This window comes from Sparus aurata, chromosome 19 (genome assembly GCF_900880675.1).
Source record: "Sparus aurata chromosome 19, fSpaAur1.1, whole genome shotgun sequence".
NCBI classification, from domain to species: domain Eukaryota; kingdom Metazoa; phylum Chordata; class Actinopteri; order Spariformes; family Sparidae; genus Sparus; species Sparus aurata.
Genome location: NC_044205.1, coordinates 24,232,662 through 24,258,661, shown reverse-complemented (window position 1 = coordinate 24,258,661; position 26,000 = coordinate 24,232,662). Strand labels below are relative to the sequence as shown.

General features: G+C 40.1%; 1 protein-coding gene across 1 annotated transcript; it reads right to left on the bottom strand.

The window, feature by feature from the left end:
- Positions 1-3,665: 3,665 nt before the first annotated feature.
- phex (phosphate regulating endopeptidase homolog, X-linked) lies at positions 3,666-23,842 on the bottom strand. Its single transcript, XM_030397478.1, has 22 exons — positions 23,491-23,842; positions 20,643-20,699; positions 20,391-20,552; positions 19,542-19,625; positions 18,822-19,048; positions 17,658-17,726; positions 15,545-15,661; positions 15,262-15,345; positions 14,419-14,561; positions 14,148-14,241; positions 12,058-12,186; positions 11,690-11,791; positions 10,473-10,550; positions 8,897-9,000; positions 8,753-8,811; positions 8,361-8,415; positions 7,825-7,892; positions 7,593-7,723; positions 7,394-7,459; positions 6,461-6,565; positions 5,023-5,099; positions 3,666-4,919 (listed from the first exon to the last, which is right to left on the bottom strand). Exons 1-22 carry the CDS (start codon positions 23,612-23,614, stop codon positions 4,817-4,819), a joined length of 2,238 nt encoding a protein of 745 aa, XP_030253338.1. The 5' UTR covers positions 23,615-23,842; the 3' UTR covers positions 3,666-4,816.
- Between the last annotated feature and the right edge of the window lie 2,158 nt (positions 23,843-26,000).

Here is a 26,000-nt window from a genome sequence, read left to right as displayed (position 1 = left end):
AACAAGTATGAAGACAAAATGACACAACACAACAACATATACTCACAAAAAATAACAGACAGACAGGAAAAAGAGAACCGCAAATTAAAAATCTAATTAACTAAAGAGGAAGCACAAGAGCCAATCAGAAACAGGAAGCAGGCAAACAGGAAAATGCAAAAATAAAAAAAATCTAATGAGAATAAAATCTCACAAAAAAACGACAAGTCGGAAAATACAACAAATATAAAATACAACAAATATGAATGACAGCAACTCACAAAAACAACAAATAGGAAAACACAACAGCAAATAACAAAAACTACAACTACAACTCACAAAACACAACTTCCTGTAGAAGTTAATGTCGTTGTGTTTTTCTTTTTGCTGTTGTGATTTGCACTTGAGGGCCACCGTAGTTTTTGGCTCATCCAATATTGGCTGAAGCAATACTTTGTAAAAAGCCAGTATTACCAGTTCTGATTATTGATTTGCAACATTGCCTGCGATATTGAAATACAACCAAACATACTTAAAGAGCGACAAAATTTCCTAACAACTCTTTATCTTCCTTCAGAAGCAGCGGAATAAAAAGTCAAACACTCAAGGAATAAAAACTCCTCCTCATTGACCCGGTCGCCACAGTCTGCGTCTAATCTCTTCTTATTTACAGATTGTTGAGGTCTATCTTTGCCCCCCCTGTGACGTGATTTACTAATGTGTGCAGATTGGTGTGGAGTTGTTTAACAGGGACCGGGTCCAGGTGACAAATCAGGGGTTTAATCACCATAGCTGTCATCTTTACACCGGCCATTAAAGAAGATTTATCACAATTCAATGAAGTAATAGCACCAAGGCAGGCGGCAGACTCATTATTAAATGCTCTACTAACAGTGCATCAAGTTGGCTTCAGGGACTGATCCTCGTGTTAGTCCGTGATTAACAATGGCCGTATGGAATCAGTTTAAACCTTCAAACATGAGATTTTTACACACTCGGAATCAAAACCTTAATATACGCCCACTATTCGCAGAAGCTTCGATTCTTTGCTGCTTCTCTGGATTCGTCAATGGGAGAGAAGAAGCAGATGTTATTCTTGAGATAGCCTCACTTTTTGGATTATTCCTGCACGTTTTTTTGGTTATTTTCTATAGATGCAGCGTTGAAATATTAGAGTTGAGCTTGAAAAGTTAGAAGTGAAACGCTGTCAACCATCAAAACTAGAGAGAAACAACAATTCAGAAATGTTTAGTCTGGGTGTCAGAAGTGGATGGATGCTTGTAGCAATGTGATGGTAAGAGAAGGTAACAAAAAAAAAGAGCAAACAACAGTTGTTTCATCTATTTATTTTTTTTAATGTACGTCAATGGTCGAATCTGCCATTGATAATGAATGTCAGAGCGTGAGTCGGGCTGCCAGCGGCCTGATTCATGATGTTGCTCACACATATAGAAAAATGACATCGCTGCTCATTATCACTTCCTCTCTCTCTCACACACACACACACGCACACAGAGTACACACAACGCCATTATAGACTGAGGGACTGTTATTTTTCTAATTGGTGTGTATTGATGACCCTGCCGCTGGTGTTGCCACAGATACAAGTCATTAATGTTACCCCCTGCCTGGCGATGTAAAACACAGGGACAGACACAGTGAAGGGTTCAAGAGCCTCCTGTATGAACACAAGTTGCCATGGGAACTGCTGACATACATGAATGAGATGATGATGATATGAGTGTGTGTGTGTGCGTGTGTGTGGAGGAAAATCAATAAATGGACCCGCTTTCAGATGCAATCCCAATCTCTTTGTCGTTGGTCCATCCGTCAGCGCGCTCCATCCACTGACTGCCGCTTCTCTCTCACTCTCTCAGCTTATCAATCACAGGAAAGTAGGTGAAGCAACAGCGTAATGTTTCTGCATTTTATTAAAACCTGACAAAAAAAAAGATGCACGACCCAAAACAGCAATACAGCGCACCAAAATCACAGAAGACAGACACAAAGATTTACTTCAACGATGGAAAAGCAAAAAACCATCCCATTAAGTCAGAAAAATATATAGAGAAAACACTTGCTGATAATAAAATGTAAATTAAGTACCAACATTGTTTTACATATGCAGTTTCAATTGAATTTAAAGTGATGCTGTTTGTATGGCTGAAACAAAATTTGTCAATTATCAATTTTCTGCTTCTAAAAATGCAAGAATTTGCTGTGTTTTATTGTTTTATATCATCGCAAACGGAATATCTTTGGGTTTAAAACAGATAGTCAATAAAACAAGACATTTACAGAATATAAGATCAGTTATACAAATAATTGTCCGATCAATGGGGAGATGCAGCCGGCCCTACTGTGTCAATAACACATGGAACATATCGAGGAACTTCAAAAATGATCTAGATTTGATATTCATTTTATGTTATTTCAGAACTTAACTCTTAATATTAATGAAAACAGATTTCTTATTCAAAAGAAGATGTGACAGGTTTGGTATACAATCTATTTTTCTCATTAATCCTCTTGTTACCATCATGTTAATGGGTGCAAATCCAATACAAAGTGTGTGTGCAACAGTTCCTGAATTCTTGGTAACAATCAGCTACTTTCAAAATGCTACAAATACTTTGATATGCTATGAAATATGTCAAAATGTGAGACTGTCTTGCAGAAAACAGCAATTAAAGTGTAACGTTAGCTGGCTAGCTAGTTAGCCACCGAGACATCAGGATAACAATTACGATTGTTTTATGCATGTTATAAAGAAAAGGACCGACAGTGAGTCCTCATAACTCTTGGTTTCAAGAAACACTTCGTTCACCCCTCCTACTTTAGTTATTTTGTCTTACATCAATTGTGTAATATTTTATAATTTGAAGAATATAGTTATTTATGTGAAATGTGACTTAAAATCATCACATCATTATTAGACTGTATTTACCGTATCTTCTGGACTATAAGTCACTCCAGAGTATAAGTCGCATCAATCAAAAAATGCGTCATGAAGAGGAAAAAAAAAGCACACAGAACAACAGGCTTAATAGGTGTCCGGTATGTTAACGTAACAAATTTTTTTTGTGTTCAGTCTTTCCCAGTTGTCTTTAAGTTAATGTTTCAGTTCATTTTTTTTCAGTGGTACAGGAGCAGCATATAGTTGTCACAAGCCTAGAGCGCCCTCTCACGGCTGTAGACGGTAATGTTTACTCCTTGGTTCACGTCAGTCAGTATGAATTACCATTTAAAAACAAGTTAAATTATATATATATTTTGATATATAAGTCGCACCTGACTATAAGTCGCAGGCAGCCAAACTATGAAAAAAGTGCCACTTATAGTCTGGAAAATATGGTAAGTATCAATACGGTAATACAATACCCGTACCTCACGATCTAGCCAGTTCAATTAGCTACGTATGGCAGTAAGTTGTACGTTTGATTTCAATTAGTTTAGTTTTAAATATTAACCAACAGCTGGTTTCTATAGTGGGACTCTTTTTAATTTAACGTAGTGTTCACTCAGTTGGCAGCTAATGTTAAAACTAGGCAAAGTTGGAACCTACGAAGAGCTGGCAACCGTTCGGTAGTGCCAAAGATCAATTTAGACACAAGAGGAATCAGTTTGTGAGTGCGAGTGCTTCGAAAAACAAATTCAAAGTGAAAAAAGAAACAGATGACGATAAATTTGTTGTCAATTGTTTTAATCTACAAAGCATCACCTGAACACTGGCTTCAGGAGTTAACAGTTGTGTTTTCACGATGATTCCTGATAAAACAACAGCTCAGAAGACGCAACCTTCACATCATCTGACCGTAACTTCTGAAATCTTGTCATGTAAAACACGCTCCTTCATTTCAGAGCAACATTGCGTATTTCAAACAAAGCAGACGCGTGAGTGCACCCTCGGCAGAGCGCTTGAGCGAAGGAGACAGAAAGACAAATGGAGCGAGTGCATGTTGTGGTTTGAGTGCTTGTAATTCCGCAAGTTCCATTTGCCTCGGGGCAGAACTGCAGGAGAAATGAATATAAATGTCTGACACGAAACAGAAAGACGTAAAACAAAGTGAGAATATCAAAGCAAATCCCCCACACACACACACACACGGACACACACAAACACAATACAAAAAAAATACACATTATGTCTCCAAAATAAACCAGCAGGTTGATATAAGTTTTCTTGCACGATACCAAGTGTTCACAATTATTTTCCCCTCAAAAAAGGAAAAAGGATAAATGAGGTTTGAAGACTTAACATGAGATATAATCAGACTGTAAAATAACAAACATCGTATTCTAGTTTGCATTTTTCACTCTGCTTCTTCTTACGCTTGAACATTAATAAATCTACATCAAACCTGCTAATTAAAATACACAGATATTGACCTGACAGTTACCGTAACATCTGAAATATCAGTTTCCTGTAAAAATGTCGTACCTTTACATTAATATAGAAATGTTTTGCTCCCATACGAATGGTTCTAGATTAATGAAGTCGCACTTAAAGCACATGTAGGGCTAGTGGAAAATCTCTCCCAACATACCTATAATCCATATAAATTATGGTCCGTAAGAAAACGTCTTCAGTCGGAACTGAATGCATCTCTGTTGCAGTAACACTATACAAAAGCCCGCTGACAGGGGCTCGTACCCCTGACATGCTTATATGTCAGGTTGCATCTTTATCTGTGAGAACAACTCAGCTTCATTGTGCTTCATTATTCCCACAACATGTTAATACGTTGGCAAAGTCCAGGAATATCAGCCTCTGTTGAACAGATGTCCTGCTGGCAGCTCTGGACTGGTTTTGAGGGGGTCAAGCTGACGTCAAGGGTCACCACACCCGGCAGGACTGTTCCGCTCGGTTCATGACCGACGACTCGGGACAGCTGAACACTTTCCGAAACTCCTCGTAGTTGCTCATCGCTCCGATAACTCTGCAGGGCAACAGCGATGAAAAAAGGTCAGGTTGACAAGATTGTGGGCATTAATCAGTGTGTGTGTGTGTGTGTGTGTGTGTGTGTGTGTGTGTCTGCTCACCTGTATTTCGGTGGACTGTGAGCTCCACTCTGGATCTGGTCCCTTGCTGCTTCTGGTCTGTATGAGTTACATCTCACCTACAGAGTATAAACAGATCAGAGGGGTGATCTGATTGTTTCAGTGCATTAAAGCGAAACTCTCACCAAAATGCAACCTAGGCTTTGTTTGGAAATGTACCCGTGTCAAACCTTCGCGTAAAAGCATAATTACGACGAAAGAGAATACTGCTCGGCTGGCAGGGCGGCAGCTAGCGGAACAAGCTACTGCTAAAGTGAGTTGTTCAAAAACTTTCTTTTTAGTAAACTCTGTGTACATAAACAATGTTCTCAATGCTCGTGTTCATGTGTAGAGACCCTGGTGATACTACGAGCAAAGTTTCATGTTGTGTCGAGCCTTCTTACTGTTTTAAAAATAGAGATTTTGATGCTATCGCTAATTTGCCCCAAGTACTCCGATTGAAAATGAGTTTGACCCAAAAAACGAAAATACGTAAATCTTAAAAGTGCCTCTTTCGTCGTAATTATGCTTTTACACAAAGGATGCATTTTGGCGGAAGTTTCGCATTAAGTATGTGTGTTTTTCTTCATATACAGCTTTTACTTAAAGGCCCCATATTGTAGTAAGTGAGTTTCCCAAACTGTGGTTTTAAACAAGCCGGCTTTAAAAGTTGTGATGTCACAACTAAACAGTCATCCCCCCGTCAGCCACGCCCACAGTACAGCAGTGGTGGGCGATGACTGCTCAGGCCTGTCAGAGCTGACCAATCAGAGAAGACTGGGCCTTAAAGAGACAGGCACTAAAAACAGAGTGTTTAGAGGGTGACTAGAGACGCTTCAATGACGGACAAAATTAGAAAAATAATGTGGTTTTTGAACGTTGAAGCATATTAACATTTTCTTATAGATACCTGAAAATAAGCATAAGGGACCATTAAATAAATGTAGCAGTACAAGAGCATATAAATACTTTGTTACAAGTCAAAGTGAAGTAAAAATACAATTTAAGCGCCAAAAGTAAAAGCTAACCTTGTGCAAAATTGCCATTTCATAATACTGTATGTTAAAATGTTATTATCATCATCACTTCAGTGTTGCATTTGACAAAGGTGATGCTAATTTTAATAACACAACATATATAACATATAATATTGTAACACATGAATATGTTGATTATATTTCGTTGTGAAAATCCAAATCTGCAAGGTAGGTAGTTACCAAAGCAATCAGATAAATGTTTCCATGTCAGTAAACATTTGCATTGTTTCAACTGTTTAATCATAAACAGAAACAGATTTAAGTAGTTCAGACAGAAACTTGACCAAAACTGAACACAGTATACCTCAACATTACCCTTGCATGACAACAGAAGTGCTGTTCCTGGTTGAAACACTGGCAGCGTGACAAAAATAGTTTGCATCTGTGTATTTGTGTGTCCTTACATGCGCATAGCTCAGGAAGAAGAGCTGGTTGTTGTTCAGTCCGACTCCAGGCAGCCGAGGCTCCTCCACACCACCTCTGCTCTCATCTACCCACCGCCTGTACGCCTGCACACGGATAAAAAGAGAAAGTTTCCTCCGCTGGAATTCTTAACATGACAGCTCGGAGGTCTTATAAATAGACCTTTCTCAACAAGGACACTCTGAGTTGTGAGATCCAGGTGACTTATAAATACAGTAAAATCATAATTAACATTTTTATATGCGCCTATTTAAAGGGATATTCCAGTGTAAATTTAATCCATGGTCTAACACACCGTGAAACTGTGTTAGACTCCCTCTCGAGAGATCAAGTTTGCAGACCGCTAGCTAACGTAGTTTTAGAAACGACTGCATGACAACAAAACATTGCAGTAAATGGGTCCAAATATAAAACGGCCATCAAAAAGCCACAAATAATGCTCAGAACAGCACCAAACTTCAGCAACATTAGAAACAGGGTCCCAGCACATATTTCGAGGCATAGAACATTTGATATAGTTGCCGTTTTTGTCGGAAAATATGAACGAATCTCATCACCCGAGAAGCCTTGCTTGTTGTAGGGATGATATCAAATGTTTGATGCCTCGAAATATGTGCTGGGACCCTGTTTCTAATGTTGCTGAAGTTTGGTGCTGTTCTGAGCATTATTTGTGGCTTTTTGATGATGGTGTTACATTTGGACCCATTTACTGCAGTGTATTGTTGTCGTGCGGTCGTTTCTGAGGATGCTAAAACTACATTAGTTAGCGGTCTGCAAACTTGATCTCTCGAGAGGGAGTCTAACACAGTTTCACGGTGTGATAGACCATGGATTAAACTTAGACCGGAATATCCCTTTAACAATTTTTGCTTGACAATGCGATTGTGAGTCTCTTTAAAGAAAACAGATCCTACTCTAAAAGCCTCTCTTATTCCTCCGTTGTCTGCTATGTTTTCTGCCAGGGTCCTCTTGCCACGCACCTACGGAACAAACATCCACAAAGCAAACACATTAATTAACAAAAGGGTAATTCTGGAAACTATCCAAGAACATTCACGACTGGATTCTTCTTTAAATATGCATATCTGTGCTGGGATCATATTCTTTTCTCACATTTAGGCCTGCCTCATCCCAGTGGTAATCGTTGTACTGGTCAATCATACACTGGGTCTTCTCATTGAAGGCCGTTACGGACGAGTTGCTCCACCACTGGTCGAGGTTGCCGTTGCTGTCATATTTGCGACCTGCTCATGAGAGGAATCACAAACCACAACATTTTTTTTTCGAAATTACTGTGTTTTTGTGGATGTATTATCTGAGGTTGTTATTGGCGATCAGCATTTACCGTTATTGTCAAAGCCGTGCGTTAACTCGTGTCCCACTATCACCCCGATGGCACCGTAACTTAAAGATCTGGAAACAGACGAGAGGATGACGTGAAGTCAAGTAGCTCCTTTAATTTGTTGCTGCATGAAAGGGTTGTCCATGTTTGAACAAGTACATATTGGAATAAGTATGAACACCCACACAGAGTTTACAACCCAGTTAGATAGAACTGAAGAAGTCCAGTTGCCGATGATACAGCACATAGAAATGACCATGACCTGGATGACCGAGAACCTTCATCAACACTTGTATAGCCTAATGTCTGACAGTATTGAGGACTAAATTATGTATTGTTGTGAAATATTTATATTTGTCATGATAAGTAGAGCATGAGGTATAAACCTGTGCTGTTTATCCCCAGGCCTTAACACAACAGATCCCCTCTGTGGTTGTCTGAGGTTCATGTCAGGTTAGTTATTCAGAGCTCCTGAGTAAAGCATGAGGTAGCATTTCTTTGGTCTGTTAGTTGAGCGTGTCACAGCGCTTTAATCTCACCTCGGATACTCTTTTCCCCAAAAGAAAGGCTTTTGAAGCTCCCCGGCAGGGAATCCTAAATGAGAAGATCAAAAATATTAATTATTTTCAGAGGCTCATTTTCTTTCTACGTCACCCCATGTGAGGCTCAGTTATTTGTGATAAAAAAGTGTAATTTCTTACAGGAGAAACTATTATAAAACAGATCACATTTCACCTTTTTTAGAAAGCAATCCTGTCAGATTTGGTTTATTCTAATTCTATTCTAATCATTTCTGACACTGAAATGCCCACTCAGCCATTTTACTTAATTGAAATCACTGAGGTGCAGTGTAGCGTCGTCCTGTCTTGAATTTCAGAATAATTAAATAAAAAATGTGCATCTCAGTAATCAATCACATATTGTAGCTTACTGATTTGATTCGTGGACGAGCTGTAGAAGGCGTTCACTGTTGTTGGGTTAGTAAACCACCTGCAACACAAGGACACATAATAAAAGGCACGTTCATGAGTAAAGCACCAGATATGACACAGCTGGTTGATATATTAGTCCTCACTCTGTACGCGGGACGCTCTTTCGTAGCCAGCTGATATCAGACTGGGCGATGAACTTCAACGTCTGCATCACGTTCCCGTAGTAGTCCTTCTCATTGAACGCTAGCTAAAAACATACACAAAGGCAAACACCCACTGTTATTAAGTATATTAAATGATGTCTCCAAAAGTGTTGAGGGCCGCATAACCACTGTAGCTGCTGCTCACAATACTGTTTGATGTAGCGACTAGCTACCATTAGAAAGTAGCTCAGTCAGCTTTGGAGCTAAGTGGCCTTATTGGCTGTGTTGAGTCAGCTTTGACCGTTGCCTCGAATCACAGGGGCAGACACCGTTAGTAACAGGGCTCAGATGCTTCCCAGTGAACATGGACACCAGACTGGGTCTGTTCACAGTCGGAGGTGGTAAGGAGGCGATTTACAGAAGCTTCAATTATTATAGAATTTCCCTGAGGGGATGAATAAAGTATCTATCTATCTATCTATCTATCTATAATGTTAGCTCATGTTTTGAGTGTTTTAAACTCAGATTTTGGCCACTTAAACGCATCAGAATTAATATAATTTGACTTCAGCCCCATTCGTACAAGACTAGTTTTACCAAGAGACCTCCAGGATATCGTAATACCTGTAGGGATCCTATCTTGAACCTGTGCAAATAGATCATGTTAATAAAAATAATAAAAAAATGGCTACCATATTTCACCACACACATAGGTCATGTGTTTGTCCTGTGTGAATTGGCACAGTTTGTGTTTTTGTTGTGGTGGTAATGGCAGAAAATGGCTACAAACAAGTCGCCAGGCCTTGCAACAACCATGCACAAAGAAGCATGGTAGCCTCATTGAACTGTGACTTTTGACAGTCACTCAGTTAGTCAGAATGACAATCTATAAGCCTTCACGACAGGCCGTCGTCACACCCTGATTGGCAAGGAGGGGAATACCCCAAGCTGATCCACTCATTAATTATGGGTCAGTCTCCAGACTCTGCACACAGGTGATCTGAATCCACTGCAATCAATCCAGAGGGACCTTGAAACTCAAAAACTGAAACTGAAACTAAAAAGATAGCAGGTACTACATAATGGGACTGCTACAATCTGTTTTCTCTTTTCAGAACTCATGACCATATTCTTTGAGATTGGTCGTACGACATTCAAGTTGGTGGTACAAGAGTAACAAAAGGATCTCATATTCAAGTCGAGCCACAAAGCATCTGTTACTTGATCTAAGTGTGTATTTATGCCTGTAACGCAACCAGAAAGTGGGCAAAACAGCTCTAAACTGTATTATTAATGTGGCTGCCAACGCTTCTGAAACATTGATATTACGCAGAACCTTAACAACCAACCATTTCATGAAGAGTTTGAGAAAAATACAGACCTTTCTTGACCCTTGTGGATGTGGTCTAGTGGTAATGGTAGTCCTGTGTGAATACAGCTTCAGACAAACTGGTGGGCGCTCGTTTAGCCCACGAATCACTTGAATGGTTATTTCTCCCAAGTCATCATTCCTTACTCCCATTTTTTTACCCCTTGCTTTGCTTACTATCTTACAGCAGTGCTACAGTATACAAACCTGCTTTAAATCTTCATTGAGGTAGGTGTCGTTCAGAATAAACTCGGGGTAGCCGACCTTAGCCAAGACTGCATGAGCCTTAAGAGAGACAACAAAGGAAAAACAGCTTTTTAAATTATACATTGATTTGTTAGTAACTTATTCAGTATGTGCAAACATAGAAAGAGTTGAAGCAGCGTGACAAGCAAGAAAGAGTCGTGGTGTCCCGACAACAGACATCCCTGAGTCCCAGAAATGGTTTTGTTCCAAGAAGAGCCAGTGGGAACAATAAAGAGGTTAGTTTAAATTGAATAATGGGGATTTTTAGGTTTTTGTGTGACACGCTGAAAACACTGAAAGTCTGACATTACTTGTGGTGGTAATAAAAGGTGGTTTGCTTAAATGTTTCAATATGTGTGTTTGGTGAATGCAGAATAGTCCTGTTCAAGGAGAAAAGGACTCCATGAAAACATTTTGAATTTTCAGAGAATTCCAACACACCCTCATACCCAAACAACTGAATAGGTCAAAAAATAACTCACTTTTGGTTTCACAATGTACATGAACAGTGACTTGTTTTAAAAGTCCTGTGCTTGTTTATCCTGACCACTCTTTATACTACCAGTCCTGACTTCCTCCCTTGCTGCCGTAACAGGCCACTAGAGGTCGCCACTGACAAAAAACACAAAAACCTGAATTACCAGTGAAACAAATAGTTGTTTTCCTGTTGAGGAGAGCACTCTGCAGCTCTGCTACACTTTTTAGCCTCTTTGATGTCACTGTTTCCGTTTGACGTCCCATTTAGCAGCTATTTTTCCTCACATGGTCAAAAAAAGTTCGCTTTAGGTCGAGAGAATATGGTTTAAATGAGAGACCGATTCATTGGATCACATGACTATTTGTTGTGCCATCTGCTACTTAGTGTGCAGCTAGTTAGAGAAAAATCAAGCACTTAGCAGCTAAATAGACAGATTTTGTGCATGCACTGCCCCCAAGTGGTCATTAAATATTAATGCATCCTTAAGGTTTTTTTTTTCACAAGTATTTTCTACATGATTTTGCAACTTTTGTCAATACCAGAAAATAAAGGCAAATCAGGACATTTAAAGACATCTAAATAAAAAATTAAATAATAGATAATTTACATATTTTACCCTTTCGTAACTTTATATTTTGATGCACCTAAATAATAATGGAGTTTGGAGAAACATGGCGATGAAGTTAACAGGTGCGCTTACTTTCTCGACTGCTCTCTTCTTCGTTGGTTGATCCATCCAGTCGTTCTCCTTCTCCAGCATGTCGATGAACGCCCAGCGAACGCCCGCGATCAGCTCCTCCATCTGACCAACACACACAATACAAGGTGTGACGTGACTTCCATATAAAAACAACCAGAGCATTTACAAAAACAAAATACAACACTTACTGTCACCGCCACGTAAACAAACACACCCACACTGAAGCACGAGTCGCCAAGCGAGCATTAAAAGTCTGACATCATCTCCAGTCAACGTGCAGACAAATTACAACTCCACACGCAACTAAACATATCTGAAAATTGGCCACAGTTTTGGAGGTGATGTCATGATGTGGACGTCCCACGCACCATGTGTTTCTTGTCCTCCTGGAAGTGTGTGTTGACAAAGAGGCGACCGGTGGCATAAACAAGCGAGTTCTCCACGTAGTTGACACACTTGTCCCAGCGCGGGGTCAGAGAGGTGGTTCCTGTGGTCACCTGGTGGAGGCGTGAGAGACGCAGATGCAAGGTGACTTTTTGTCTCTTCAGCTACAATTACACTGTTTTACAACCCGGGAATCAAGACTGATACATGGATATTTATTTTAAGTATAACATTCTTTTACATATGACATAATCTGTGCTTACTTCATGCTATAAAGTTAATTTGGAGTTCTGTCTGAGATTCTAAAAATGGAGACTGTGCCACTCAAATCACATATCTTTCCCGGCTCTCTAATTACTGTCAGGAACATTTAAGGACATAAAAACAGAGATTGAGAAAAGCTAAAACACCCTGAAAGAAGGAGTACAGGATATGAGACAAGATTCAAAGCAGCTTTTATGTAAGCAGTTAATTTCAACTGCAAAAGTGACAATATATGTAGACTAACTACATACTAAATGGCCTAAGATGTATTATTTACATGTCCTGATTTGTTTTCTGTCCTCAATTTCACTTGTCTTTTATTTGTAATTGTTCAAAGGTTCTTTACTGTGTTTTTTGGAGCGGTGCTACAAGTTTGACTGACTCTCCCGGCTCTCTAATTGCTGTTGTGAAGGTTTAAGGACATAAAAACAGATGCTGAGAAAAGAGTGTGGGTTTGCTGCTCACATTTTTTTTTTAATTTCAGGCTTTTCGTACTAGAAGAAGGGAGTTTAGGAGGGAAAAAGTGTATGTTCAGTCATTCAAAATTCACAGTTTGATTTATATCCTGTGGCCATAACTTGTTCCTTTACATTCATGTACAGAAATCCCTACTTTGACTTGGAAACCGAGACTCGACTTTAGTGATTTTCCTGCTGGTTATGTCCAGGTATTGCAGTTTGGGACACATATAAGCTTTTGCAAGAAAATATGCAACAGTGACACTCTCCCAAGGAGCTTGTGTGACTGAATTAACCATGTTGTCTGGCTTCAGTCTCCTCTAACATCACGGTGGACTCATCTTCCAAAAAGTTTGATTTTCTCTGATTTTCTCCATGGCTATTTCTGACAAAACCTTGATTTGCTCTGGCATTGCATAAGGGGAAAACACCAAGCAGGCGCTGTCAATTTAAGTTGATTAAGTTGAGGTTTGATATTTGTCACAAGTGCTTACAATAGAAATGTGATTTGGATTTGCTTGAATTGAATTGAACTTAAGTACACTATCGAAATGATCTGAAACAAACTCTCAGTCTATAAATGAGGCCTGAGGACAGTAAGACTGTAAGAAGTATGTTGATGGTTGTTTTTTATTGTTTGGATTTTTTGGAATTGAATTATTCAGTTATTTGTACATTTTATTACCCAAGGTGAAGGCCTACACGTTGTTTCAAAGCCTTGTTCACATTGACATGAATCTATATCTATATATTGAATAGTTTGTTGATTTAGGACCTGAAGGACTTTAATTATTCTATTAATTGAAAAGAAAATGAGCACAAAGCACGGCAGTTTACTGTTCAGAGCTTTAGCCGTACATTAAAGGCTCGGGTCAAGGGAGTCACCTCGGTTTTTAAACTTTTAAAATGTTCTTAAAAATATCCCTGAATTAGTTTGAGTTTACGTCAGATTTATGGTTTGTTGAGTGAGGAAGTAATTCAGGATTAATTAAAGGAAAATCTTGTGTTGTCAGAGTTGATATTCAAGTTAGAGTAAGGAACAAATGTCAGCAGCTGAATTCCTGAGGACTCATTTTTCCTGTTTACACTCGAGCCTCATTGTGTGATTTAAACCAAATTCCACAGCTTCACAGCCAAATACTTTCCGTATGTATGCAAACCATCCGTCTGCAAGATGTCAACAAGACAAAAGGCCATGTTAAAAGCATTCTTACAGCACAATTCTTACTAAATTAAACTGTTTTTTTTTTTGCCTCTGAACCCATGAAGGATCATCTTACTCCTCAGCTAATCTAAAAACTAAAATTCGACCCATCATGGACATAGATTTTATAGATTCTCTCTGAACGAACCCGAGCATAGTCCAGGTATCTGTACAGGAAACGACGGCTCAGAGTGGTGATCCTGGAAAAAACTGCCCTCCACTGAACGTAGTTAGCAACAGTCCTGGAGAGAGAAGAGAGAGAGAGGAGGGAAATTAATTAAAAGCCTACACGTGATCTCATTATACACTATAATGTACTTATAATGAGAGGCAGGAGCCCTCCAGCTCCAGTGTGTGCTCATCAGTCTGTGTGTGTTCTCTGTCTAGCTGTGAGAGAGTGTGTGAGGGTGTGTGTGTACCTGGGATCTGTGTTTTGAATGAGTTTGACAAGTTCCTTGAAGTAGTGCGGAGCTCTGACGATGACGGGCTCAGAGGAGTGGATGGATCGAACCGGCTCGACTTTGGACTCCACCACAGTTTTTACAAAACTGATCCAATCAAACTGCAGACAATCAGAGGAGGAAACATATACAGTGAACATGACTTATATAGTAAAATAGAAGAAGAAGAAATATATTGTTAAACTAAAGGTACTAAACTACTACTCCACCAATGTTTCATTCCTACTATCATTGAGCTTCAGAGACAGAATTCAAATGGAGGTGGTAAGGAGGCGATTTACAGCGTCTTCGATCAAGACAATGACAAAGAGTCGGGTATCAGCGGTGGGTGAAATGGGCGTGTACAGCTGGAATATTTTCACATACATTTCACATTTCATTAGACCAAACCCAAGGTGATTGTGGAAAGACAAACCGAACCCACGCCCCTTCTGGTTTCCCTCATGGGACCTTACATCTATTAGCTGTGTGTTCATCCAGATGTATCTCACATGTTATTTTTGTTACGCTTGTTTCCATCCTTTCTTTTTAATGCAATTATGAAAGGTGGTTCACCGGTCAATTGTCAGTGGGCGGGACGAGATAATGTAATTAAAGAGTGGCAGTCTAAACAATGTATACAAATGGGGAGGGTGTTTCCAACTCCCATTAAGTGCATTAACTATTACAAAAAAATGCAAAACGCACACTGAGTGAGCATAAAAACGTGTGTGAAATTGAGGATGTTCTGCCTTTTCAGTCAATATGTTTATGATGAATATATTTTGCAGTTGTTTATGCATCTGTCTGTATTTAAAGTACCCCTGGTATGGAGCGCTGCAGCCGAGAGAGTGACATCTTGTTGTACATGTTCTCACTGGTGCGGTTCTCATAGGGAATCAGGATCTGCAGACACAGAGAGCGATGTTTAACCAACGTGATTGATCATAAATTAAAAAGTACGATAATTTACCTTTATACTGCTGGCGAAGTTTATGAATCACTGCTATGTTTTAAAGTTAACAATGCGAGCCCCCCGAGGGCCCATCAAATCCTCTTTATACATTAAGTGATATATTATATTTATCTGACATGACGTCTTTACATGAGCCAGTTTGGTCTCGAAGGCGAGAGCCTGTTCCATCTGGGTCAGCGCTGCTTTCTCTGGAGCGCCCAGCATGACGGCTACATCTACCATCAAACTCAGCAAGGCGGCACGATACTGGAGAGAGGAAGAGAGAGAGAGAGAGAGGGAGGCAGAAAAAAGGGAAGAAAGATGAACATCATGTATTCTTTTACTGCTTTAGGCTACTGTCAGTGCTGCTACCAAACACAGACGCCACCAGACATTAATCAAGACTTACATCCACACTCAGATATGACTGTGATGCCATATCAGCAAGAGGCATTCTGGTATACTTAAACTGGTTTAAGGGACAGATACAAAGAAACAGAAAATATCTCTTGAATATCATTAACCACTCAAACAGAAAACAGAAAGAATAAAAAGAAAATGCACACATGCGTGCACTTATCAATAAAGGTATTAGACAATAAACAATCTTATCCACAATGTGGAGGAATTCCTGTTAAAAAAAAAAGAGTGAGTGAACACTTTCTGTCTGAGTTCTGTAAAATGCTCTGCTTCCTCCCGAGCAGTGATTCATTTGAATGAAAGGATTGAATCATTGTCAAGAAAATTCAACTCGCAGGTCTCTCCATTGTGCATAAAATGTTAAAGTTATATACTGCTTCTAATCCACATTGTTTTGGGTCTTGTCCGATAATTAAATCTCTTTCTGGGACAGTTTTTCAGTGGGAACTTAATTTTCCGTCGGAATGTAAATGCTCATCCATCCTTTTTTCGTATTAATCTTAATAAGGGGACATTTCAACTAAATATGACTTTTAGGGAAACTTTTGTTACTCGACAGAAAATGTATATTATTTAAATAGATTGAGTCTGAGCTGCAATTTAAAGTGTAGTACAATGGAATGATGAGGATTCTTCTCCTTAACAGTGAAAGGAAATTTAATCAAATATGGAGTCCTACCTTAATCTTGTAGAAAAGACAATTACTTTAGGGAATAACCTTGATTGACTGACTATATCCCACATCTTCTTTTACATGTACCAAGGATGTTCACTATGAAAGGAAGCAACGACCTAAATACTCTCCTTATTTGAGTTTTTCAGCTTCGTTTTAGCGTTAAGCTGACCTTTTGTCTTACCTGCGACTTGCTTTTGTTTTTGTCATAGAACAGTGGACAGGTGAATTTATAATAGCTGCATAAACATTTTTAATTTTGTAAGTTATTTATGATTTACTTTGTCCCTTTAAAAGTAGTCATAACTGATAAAACAAGGGAGTTAAATAAGGCCTTATTCTTCATTTATTTTTAGGAAAATACATAATCTACATCTCAAACATGTGACTGAAATTTTGGGTGGGTCCCAGAAGATTCATTGGTTCAAAATGGGCATGTTATGTGTTTGTATTTATTTGTAGTTTTGTTGTAAATATTCTCTGGGTTGATGGGATTGGGATGGACAGGAGGTATTATTGTAAATATTTTTTTGTTTTGTCTAATATATATGATGTAGATGTGTTGGCTACGAAATAATAAAATATACTTTGAGAGAGAAATTATTTCTCGTCAGATTTTGAGTTGCAGTCTTATTGCATTTCTCTTAAGATCATTATTAACTTGAGAACACAAAAAGTATCATAGTAGAAATAAACAATAACATATTACAAGTTTATAGATGGTTAAAAATATCTATTTTTGGCTAATAATTAAAAATGTGAGGCCCTTCAAACTACTTTAGCACCTCTTTCAACCAAGTTGAGCTTTTTCCTTTTCTTTCTTCTCTTTGTCTTCTTTTTCTTTTCTTGTCACTGTTTCATGTAGCCCCTTGTATATTTATAGATATCAGAAAATTAGCCATTGCATACTCTACTTTGTTATTCTGGCCTATAACAGTTACAATCTGCACCAACTTGCTCTTCTACAATTCATGTCTCTGACTGTCTGTTGTTTGCGAATACCTGTGTGTTGAGTCTGATATAAAACCTCAACATTAGCAGCTGGTATTTCAAGGGCTGACATTCTCCTCTGCTGCAATCTATCACTCAAACAGGAAGGAAATTGTTGCTGCAGGAAGAGAAGCTTTCAGATGACAAGTAAAAGGGCTGAGAGATGAAGGAGAAACTCACCGCCAGGGCAGAGGAAGAGTTGGTGGTGTAGTCTTCCCTCGAGGGCAGAGACAAGGATGCCTGATCGAGCTACATGAAGACAGAGAGCACAGGTGAGCCTCTGATGCTGTTTTTTCTATATTTTGGGAGTTTGTTTGTTTGTAACTTTTTGTTGGTTACCTTCCAGGAACCCATTGCACTCAATTCTATCGTACAAAAATCTATGTATTTAAAATCTGAAAGTAATCCATCACATATTTTGTGAGTCCTTATTAAGACACTTGCACATCTCCGCCTTATTCAGACTGCTAACCCAAATCTGTTGTTTAGGGTATCGCATCTACAACATGAGTTCGTCATTACCACAAATCTGATCTGATCACTGGCAGCTAGCAGTCAAGCTTAACCAAAAACAAAAAAGAGCTGGAGTTGTTTGAAACGCCCAGCTCTTTTAAATAGTTCTTGTGTAACACTGGTTCTATGGCTTCCACGAGGTGCATGAAATGGCAAAACAAGATTTTTAGTCAAAGAGACATTATTGTTTCAGGCACCATTGTAAGGCAGGAAACATTACAACCACACTATCACACTGCCTCTCAAATTGAGTATTGTGATTCCATTAACGCTGTCTTGAAAGCAGCAGCAGGGAACATTTTCAATAGAGTTCCTGCGAACAAATGCATTATCACACAATGTGAAAATATCTGATAAAATCATAGTGGTGGTGGATTACTGTAAGTCTGGTATATTTGTCCATTTCCTAACTGTTCTGGCTTCAAGAGAAACCAACAGCTACCGCAAAAAAGACAGTGTGTTTGCGATAATTTTCTGTAGCAATATAAAGTATTCACAACATGCACTAAATTGGCTGAAATCTAACAAAAACTATGTTGCCTTAAGAAAATAATGCTTCCACATTCGGGGAAACATAGTAATTCATTTTTTTTGCAGAGTTAGACGTGACACAATCCATGTAACGGTTATGAAGCTGGAGCTAGCAGCTGGCTAGCTTAGCTTAGGTCATAAAATAAAGCCTGGAAACAGAAGGAACAGCTGGTGTGGTACAAACCAACAGTAACAAAACGGATAGTTTTTATTTAATCTCCACATCACTCAAAGGATAAACTCTAAATATGTAGACAAACACAAATAAGTAGATATAACAGTGAACTGTCGATGTCTTACCTTGATGATGTAGTGTGAGGAGTTTTTGTCATCGGGGGAGACGTACAGTCGTATCAGGACGCTCTTACTGTGCTGGTTCCTCATCTCGGCCAGAGTCTTCAGGAGGCTCCAGTGCTCTGCGGACCACTGGTAGTCTCCGCCGAGCCCTTCCCCCACAACGGGCCACCGGAACACAGCCTGTTTGAGTGTTTTCAGCATTGGTTTGGCGTCCACGTGCTCCAGTATAGCTATGTAAACACACAGAGAAAAGAAGAAAGTGAAATTATGTACAGCATTTTGTTTGATGACCTATATCTACCATTTAGACAATCACTGAGTCTTTGTCGGCTCTTGACTTGCAGTATCTTTGTGTGGACCTGTTTGTATACATGCAAAGTGGGGACGTTTTGAATTGTGGGGACCTTTTGGCTGGTTCTAACTTTTTCAGAAAGTTTTAGGTTTATATTTAAGTCAGGTTGAGTTTTGGGGTCATGCATGTAGTCTGGATGATTCAGGATGAGTTAGGAGCCGGGCGAAGGCCTTATGTAAACAACGGTCCCCACAAGAAGGTACAGAATCAGGTCGCAAAAACGTCACATTATGGCGACTTGGCGACTGACCTCCCTTGTTACGGTTGGGTTAGAATAATGGTAAGCTAAGTCTCCAGGGAATTATGGGTTGTGTCTATGCTATGTCCACTTTAACAACAAAAATATGTTAGTATGTGTGTGCAAGACTCACTTTCGTTCATGCAGGAGCGGTAGAGAATCTTGGCCTTCGTCACTGCCTCCAGTTCTTTAGGGTCCAGAGGAGCTTCTAATAACTCTGACAGAGAAAAGAAAACAGTGTAAACAAAGATTTTACCTGAATTAAACCTTTAACACATCCTGTATAGGTGATTTTGTTTTTCATTGTGGAAGAAACATAATCCGTGGTTGGTTTTGTGAAATAACCACCTTGTAGGTACCTAATAATAACAAGTTACTCCACTGACTATATACTTTTGGGGTTCAGTCTGAAGGATTTAGCAGCAAAAATCTAACATAATATTCATGATTATGTTTCACTGGTGTATAATCACCTGAAACTAAGAATCTTTGCATTCTCGTCGCCTTAGAATGAGTCTTTTATATCTACGGAGGGAGCGGGTCTTGCTGCTACAGGAGCCCAGATTGGACAAATCAAACACCACCTCAGGGGAGGTTAAGAAGAGGGGTATTCAGTTGGTTGCAATGTGAAACCTCACCACTAGATGCCACTAATTCCTACACATTTGACTTTCCAGTTCTGTGTACAGCCTCTGCATATGTGATAATATGTATAAAGCCTTTTTGTGGCTCCAGATGGAGCTCTGTGAACTCTGATGCATTTCCTCTAGTGATGTCACGTTTATCAGTGTTGGATGGTCCTAAAGACTACAAGTTCGAACATTTAAAAAAATCTGGGGGTGTGGAGGTGAGCTCACTGGACTTCTGTGGCCTGGTCTTTAACTGTGTTTGACACTAGGTTAGCAACTCAAGGCTACATCAGCCTGTTTTCATCAAGGTGGATGAGCTCAGGCATTGTTGGGAAATTCATGATCAAGCACACCTTTGAGTTTGATGTCTACGTGCTGCCGTAGCCAGGGGTAGATGCCATACGAGGAGGAATCTTCAGGGATCGGGTTCTCCTTTAACCAACCGCCACAGGAGTAAGTATAGAAGTCGTCGCAGGGGTTAATGGACTGATCCATTTTAGTCAGAATGGACCCGGCTGTGAGGTGGAAGAAGACAAGAAGTGAAACCCACAACCCGGCGAGTCGAATAAGAAGCTTTGAACATCCGGTAGAAGAAGACTCCTCACCTGCTTCGATGCATTCTGGGCTCAGACAGAACTCCTCCTGATTGGATTTCTGAGCAACTGAGGGAGAAGAAATGTTTTTTATTAATTTGTAGAGCACTTAGGTTGCATGCGTCTTCTTTTGCACTTCACACTAATACGCAAATAGTCCTCTAATGCTTGGTGGCTGTCAGGAAGTGTTGGGACATTTATCGCTTTGCTCAGTAAATCATCAAATGTAGATTTTGTGAAAGCATAAACATAATCAATACATTACCAGTGGTATTTGCATTAATAGGTTACTTCATGTATAGATCAACAATCATGTGTGTTCATGGAAACCTCGCTTACTTCACCTTTGCATGTGGTTCATCAGAACAGCGTTGAAAAACATTACCTGTTACCTGAAGGAATACAATTCATTGTCCTCAAGGCTGCACCTTAACGTAGAGTTATTTTCTATATATTATTATCATAACACGCTATCAGTGAATGAAGAACAGAGAACCGTGTCTGCAAATCATACTTTCATGTGACCCAAAATGATACAGCTTATCAGAGGAAAGTCTGTGAGGGAGATTCCCACAATCCACTCTTTATCTAATAGGACAAAATAGACCAAAGTGCAGCTGATACAGCTGGATAGGAACAGAGTAAACAGTCAGTGGATTCAGTTTTTAACCTCATGCCTGCCTGCGCGGACGAAAAGCCTCCACTTACAATCGCCACGTAACTTCGTATCCGTGTGATATCACTCGATGCACCACATAATCTTTATTTGTGCCGTCTGTCAAGTCAAAAATTGCTTCACACGCTTCTAATCAGAGCGCCACAAGACGACAGAACAGAGCCTCCCATTGTTTATGCTCCTCGCAGTGTGACCACAGGTTTACCCGTTCACTTCCCTTTCCTAGAAGGTGAACGAGCTCCTGCTTTTTCTAACCGCTGCAGAAACCACTGCTGTGTGATGTGGCTCCGAGGGCGTACAGAGGCACCACGGGGCATATTTAGCAACTGAATCTATTGTGAACGAATGAGTGGAGCGTTACCGAGCTGCGCCGCAATGTCTGACCTCGGAGGTTGACTGGTCTTGTTGTCTAGTTAAAGCTGCTTAATGCGGAGCCCACTTTGAGTGGAAGTGCTTGGAACTTCAGCCCTGCACGACCCGCTTGGCCTGGAACAACCTCAGTAACCCCCCTCCACCCCGACAGCTCCGACGAAAACACACTCACACATGCACAGATGTCTGAGGCTCCAGTGTCACTGCAAACCTCAGGTTCATTACTCGGATACCAAACAGGCCACCAAAACAAACAAGAACAAATGCAAAAGCCACTGTCTCTAAACTCATTAAAAATGAAGAAAGATGGGAAAAAAAAAACTCAAACTACTTAAAATTCTTGTGTCTGGTCATTCGCATGGCTGGAGAGCAGAGGAGGGTTGGTGGTGCATACATGGGCACATAACATAACGACACTTCAATACCACCACAAGAATTCAGGCTTCCCTCAATAGCAAAAGAAAACAATCAACGCCGACCCCACCCCAGACACCCACACCCCCCCTCCCGACCACAGCCATCATCACAACTACTGAAACTACTGAACTGCAGAAACAGTCAACACGAATACTCTTAAAGGAGCAGTTCAACATTTAAGGGATAACTGTGGTTACTTCTGTATCTTTTGCCAGTCGGACTGTGGAGCTTCATGATCCACTGACCAGCTCTCAGACGAATGAATGTAGATCCAGCTGTCATCTTACATCCACGGTCAACAGCAGGACAATGTATTTTCCCCTGCTTCCATTCTCCGTGCTAAGCTAAGCTAAGCTAACTCCCTGTCTAAGCAAATAGTGGCTGATTATTGGGACTCAGATTTTTTGTAAGTTCCAAAAAACGTTCGAAAAGTTTGAATTATTGGGCAAAATCATACGTGCGTTTAATGTATTTGCTATTAATATAGCTAGCACTTGACAAGCTGGCTTCTTTACATATTTTAGAGATGTATATATGTGCTCCTGAAGATGTGTGGGTATGAATAAAATAAGGGAAGTTGCCAGAAATTACTGCATTTTTCCAGTCTCACTGACAGAAACAAACATTTGGAAACCCCACCTGTTTAAATAAAGAACTGAAAGAGGAACTGGAGGAACTTAAATCTGGCAAAACTTGGGCTACGGTTTATAAAATTTGATTCATTATATGCTGTTCATGCTCTCGTCTTTCTTTGAACCATCATGTGTCTCGTGTAAAGTAGTAAAAATAAGCTTGCCTTGCCTCATTTTCACTCACACTGTAACATTTTCTCTTATTTTTATGCTCACAGTGTGTAATAACTATCATTTCTGTCTGGTTTTTGGCTGCGCTACTGGAGCAAATCACTTGTTTCTGGCAGGTCTACTGTATTCTTAAGCCATTTTTTTTTTAAACGTCAGTGTAAATTAATGTGCGCTGCCCCCCTGTGAATAAACAAAAAAACACACCCTTCTCATTACTCTACCACACTGTTTCCTGCTAATTAATTTTACATTCTGCTGGAAATAAAACCCACAAAGTGTCAACATTCCTCTTTTTTTTTCTCAGAGTTCAACTTGACTCCCACAGTGCATACGGAGAGGTTGTGTGTTTTTTTTTTCTTCATGTGCATGTGGGTGTGTTTGAAACCTTATATGAACCAAAAATAGTTTGACACAAGTTACCCGCCAGCCCTCCACAAAGACCTTTTCTCCCACCAGTTATTTACAGTCTATGCGTGTACTATAATCCGTGGACCTTACGATACATTCACCACCAGATTCCTTTGCAAATTACAATGCAGGTTGAGGAAAGAGGGGAAAAAAATGTGTGCAATGTCATGTGTGTTGGACTTACCCAATATGAGTGCGAGCAGTAGAGCGGCGCAGACACACACACACATGGCCAGCGCGACCTTAAAGAGACGTATGTTGCCGCTCTCGGGTTTAACCCCGCTGCCGCCAAGACACTCCCGTTCCATAGCTGCTTACTGCACTATATCACACACACACACATGAAAAACACACACTCTCCAGAACAATCTTACTTTGCAGAAAAACTGCCCAGAAAGCAACAAAATCAGGAAAAAAAAATTTTAAATCTAATTTATGTGCAAAATGAAAATCCCCAAAAAGTTAAAGTGACATCCTCCTGACTTCACTCACTTTCCTGCCTCTCTGCTGCTATCAGTCTATCTGTAGCTACTCTAACTTCACCCCGGCTCTTCAAACTGTCCCTCCTTCCCTCCCTCCCATCACTCCTCCTCTCCCACAGCACTCCTCCTCTCCTCCCTTACCCTCCCCTTTCCCCCGGGCCTCCCAGTGATGTACAGAGATCATTTAATAAAATCAGCCGAACATTATCTGTGTATTACTGCGGGACCATTAAAGGCTGCAGGGCCCCGTGAGTACCGTACATATGAAGTGAGTTTGTGTGTGTGTGTGCTGCTAATCTCATGCACAAAACAGCAGGGTGCTCTGCTTGAAACATTTATCAGATCAGACAGTCAGTAGACCAGAACAAAATTAGACTCGCACACACACACACACACGCAGTACTGATTACAATTGATTAATCTGATGATGATGACGTCGCCGCCGCCTGTAAAAACACATCAGTGTTTTTGTCAGAACGCGTCGATAGTTTCTTTGAAGAGACAGAGGTGGTGGTGACAGCTACACCACAGCTCCTGGTTGGTCCTCATCCTCTCCCCCCCCAAAAGCTGTGGTGAGAACTTCATCCACACGTGCTCATTAGGGTTTGGGGCGTCGGCCACAATGTCCTTATATAGACGTGATTTCCTGTGCTGCCGAAAACACCCATTCATCAAGCGGACACATTGACCACAACGCTATTGTTCCCCGTTGTGAGTCACATTCACTTGTGTCCTGTTTTGTTCTTATTGTTTGACATCTCAACTGGGACTCTTTGCTCCAATTGTGATTTTCTCTGCTGCTGTTTTAGCGTCTAATTTTTAATTTTTTTCTCCCGGGGTGACTCCCACCCGATACATGAGCTGAAAAGTAGTTCTTTCTCTTGATTGGACGAACCACCTCTGGATCACGTACAACACAGGCGATTGGAAAAATCGAGCTCTCGCTGAGGTCAGCTGGGGGAAGAGCAGAAACTTTTTTCCATCATCACCTTTGCTCATCTTTCAATGAAATACAGTCCAATACTAACTACAGCAGCATCTGTGCTAACCTGGCCACTGGTAGTTCTCCATTGGACACTGATTGGTGACTTCCATGGATTCTTGCATGAGCTTGTCATCTTGTACTCTCACTGTTTGGTACATCACTTCAGTCCAGACAGAATTATCTGAACTAATATCAGATAGACTGCCATGAAATGTCATAGTCCCCCGAGGATGAACCCAAGTGACTTTGGTGATCTCTTCACTTTTCCTCCAGTGTCACCAGGAGGTCAAACTCGTCACTTATTCAGTGAAATATCTCTACATCTACTACATGGATTGGCTCAAAATGTTTGTAATAATGTTCATGGTTCCCAGATGACGTATCCTAATGTCGTCTAGTATGTAATTAAATACAGACGTTCATGTTTCCCACAGGATAAATCCTGCTGATACCTTGACTTTTCTTTTAGCACCAAAATGAGGTGGACATTTATGTTTTATACCAACAAATCTCAACAACTGTTCAATAGATTTTTGCCATGAGATTTTAGTACAGACATTCATGGTACCCAGAGGATGAACTCTACCAACTTTGATGATTTCTTGACTTTTTTCTTTAGCGGCACCATGAGCTTGACATTTACACTTTTTACTAAATTGTCTCAACAACTCTCGGATCGGTTGCCATGAAATTTCGTACAGACATTCATGGTACCCAGAGGATCAACCCTACTGACTTTGGCGATCCCCTGACTTTTCTTTAAGAGCAACAGGGAGGTTGAAATGTGTGTTTGTCCCTCAAATATCTCCACAACTGTGGGATGGATTGCTGATATTTTGTTCAAACAATCATGGCCCCCAGAGGATAAACCCCACTCACTTAGGTAATTTCTTGCTTTTTCCTGTTGCACCACTAACAAGTTGTTTTTTGCTTCACAATGAAATGTCCGAACAACTTTGGGATTGCCATTCAATTGTATACAGACATTTATATTTTCCAAGGAATAAATACAGCCCAGATGTTTCTTTTAGTGCTAGTGTGCTTGACATTTTTGTTTTTATTGAAACACTACAACTCTTGGATGGATTTTCATGAATTTATGAACAAAGAGTCATGATCCCCAGAAGATGATTGATTACTTTGTCATTTTTAAGGCGCAAGATAAAAATTCAGGGGTCCAGTTCGGCCGAAACTTTGGATTATGACCAAATACTTTGACAACTTGGG

Excerpts from the sequence above, each read along its gene's own strand:
- phex (XM_030397478.1), bottom strand. The coding sequence starts at position 23,614 with ATGGAACGGGAGTGTCTTGGCGGCAGCGGGGTTAAACCCGAGAGCGGC. Across the intron at positions 7,893-8,360 it reads TGGGGAAAAGAGTATCCGAG|ATCTTTAAGTTACGGTGCCA; the intron begins GTGAGATTAAAG and ends GTCTGTTTCCAG. Across the intron at positions 4,920-5,022 it reads CACAGTCCACCGAAATACAG|AGTTATCGGAGCGATGAGCA; the intron begins GTGAGCAGACAC and ends GTTGCCCTGCAG.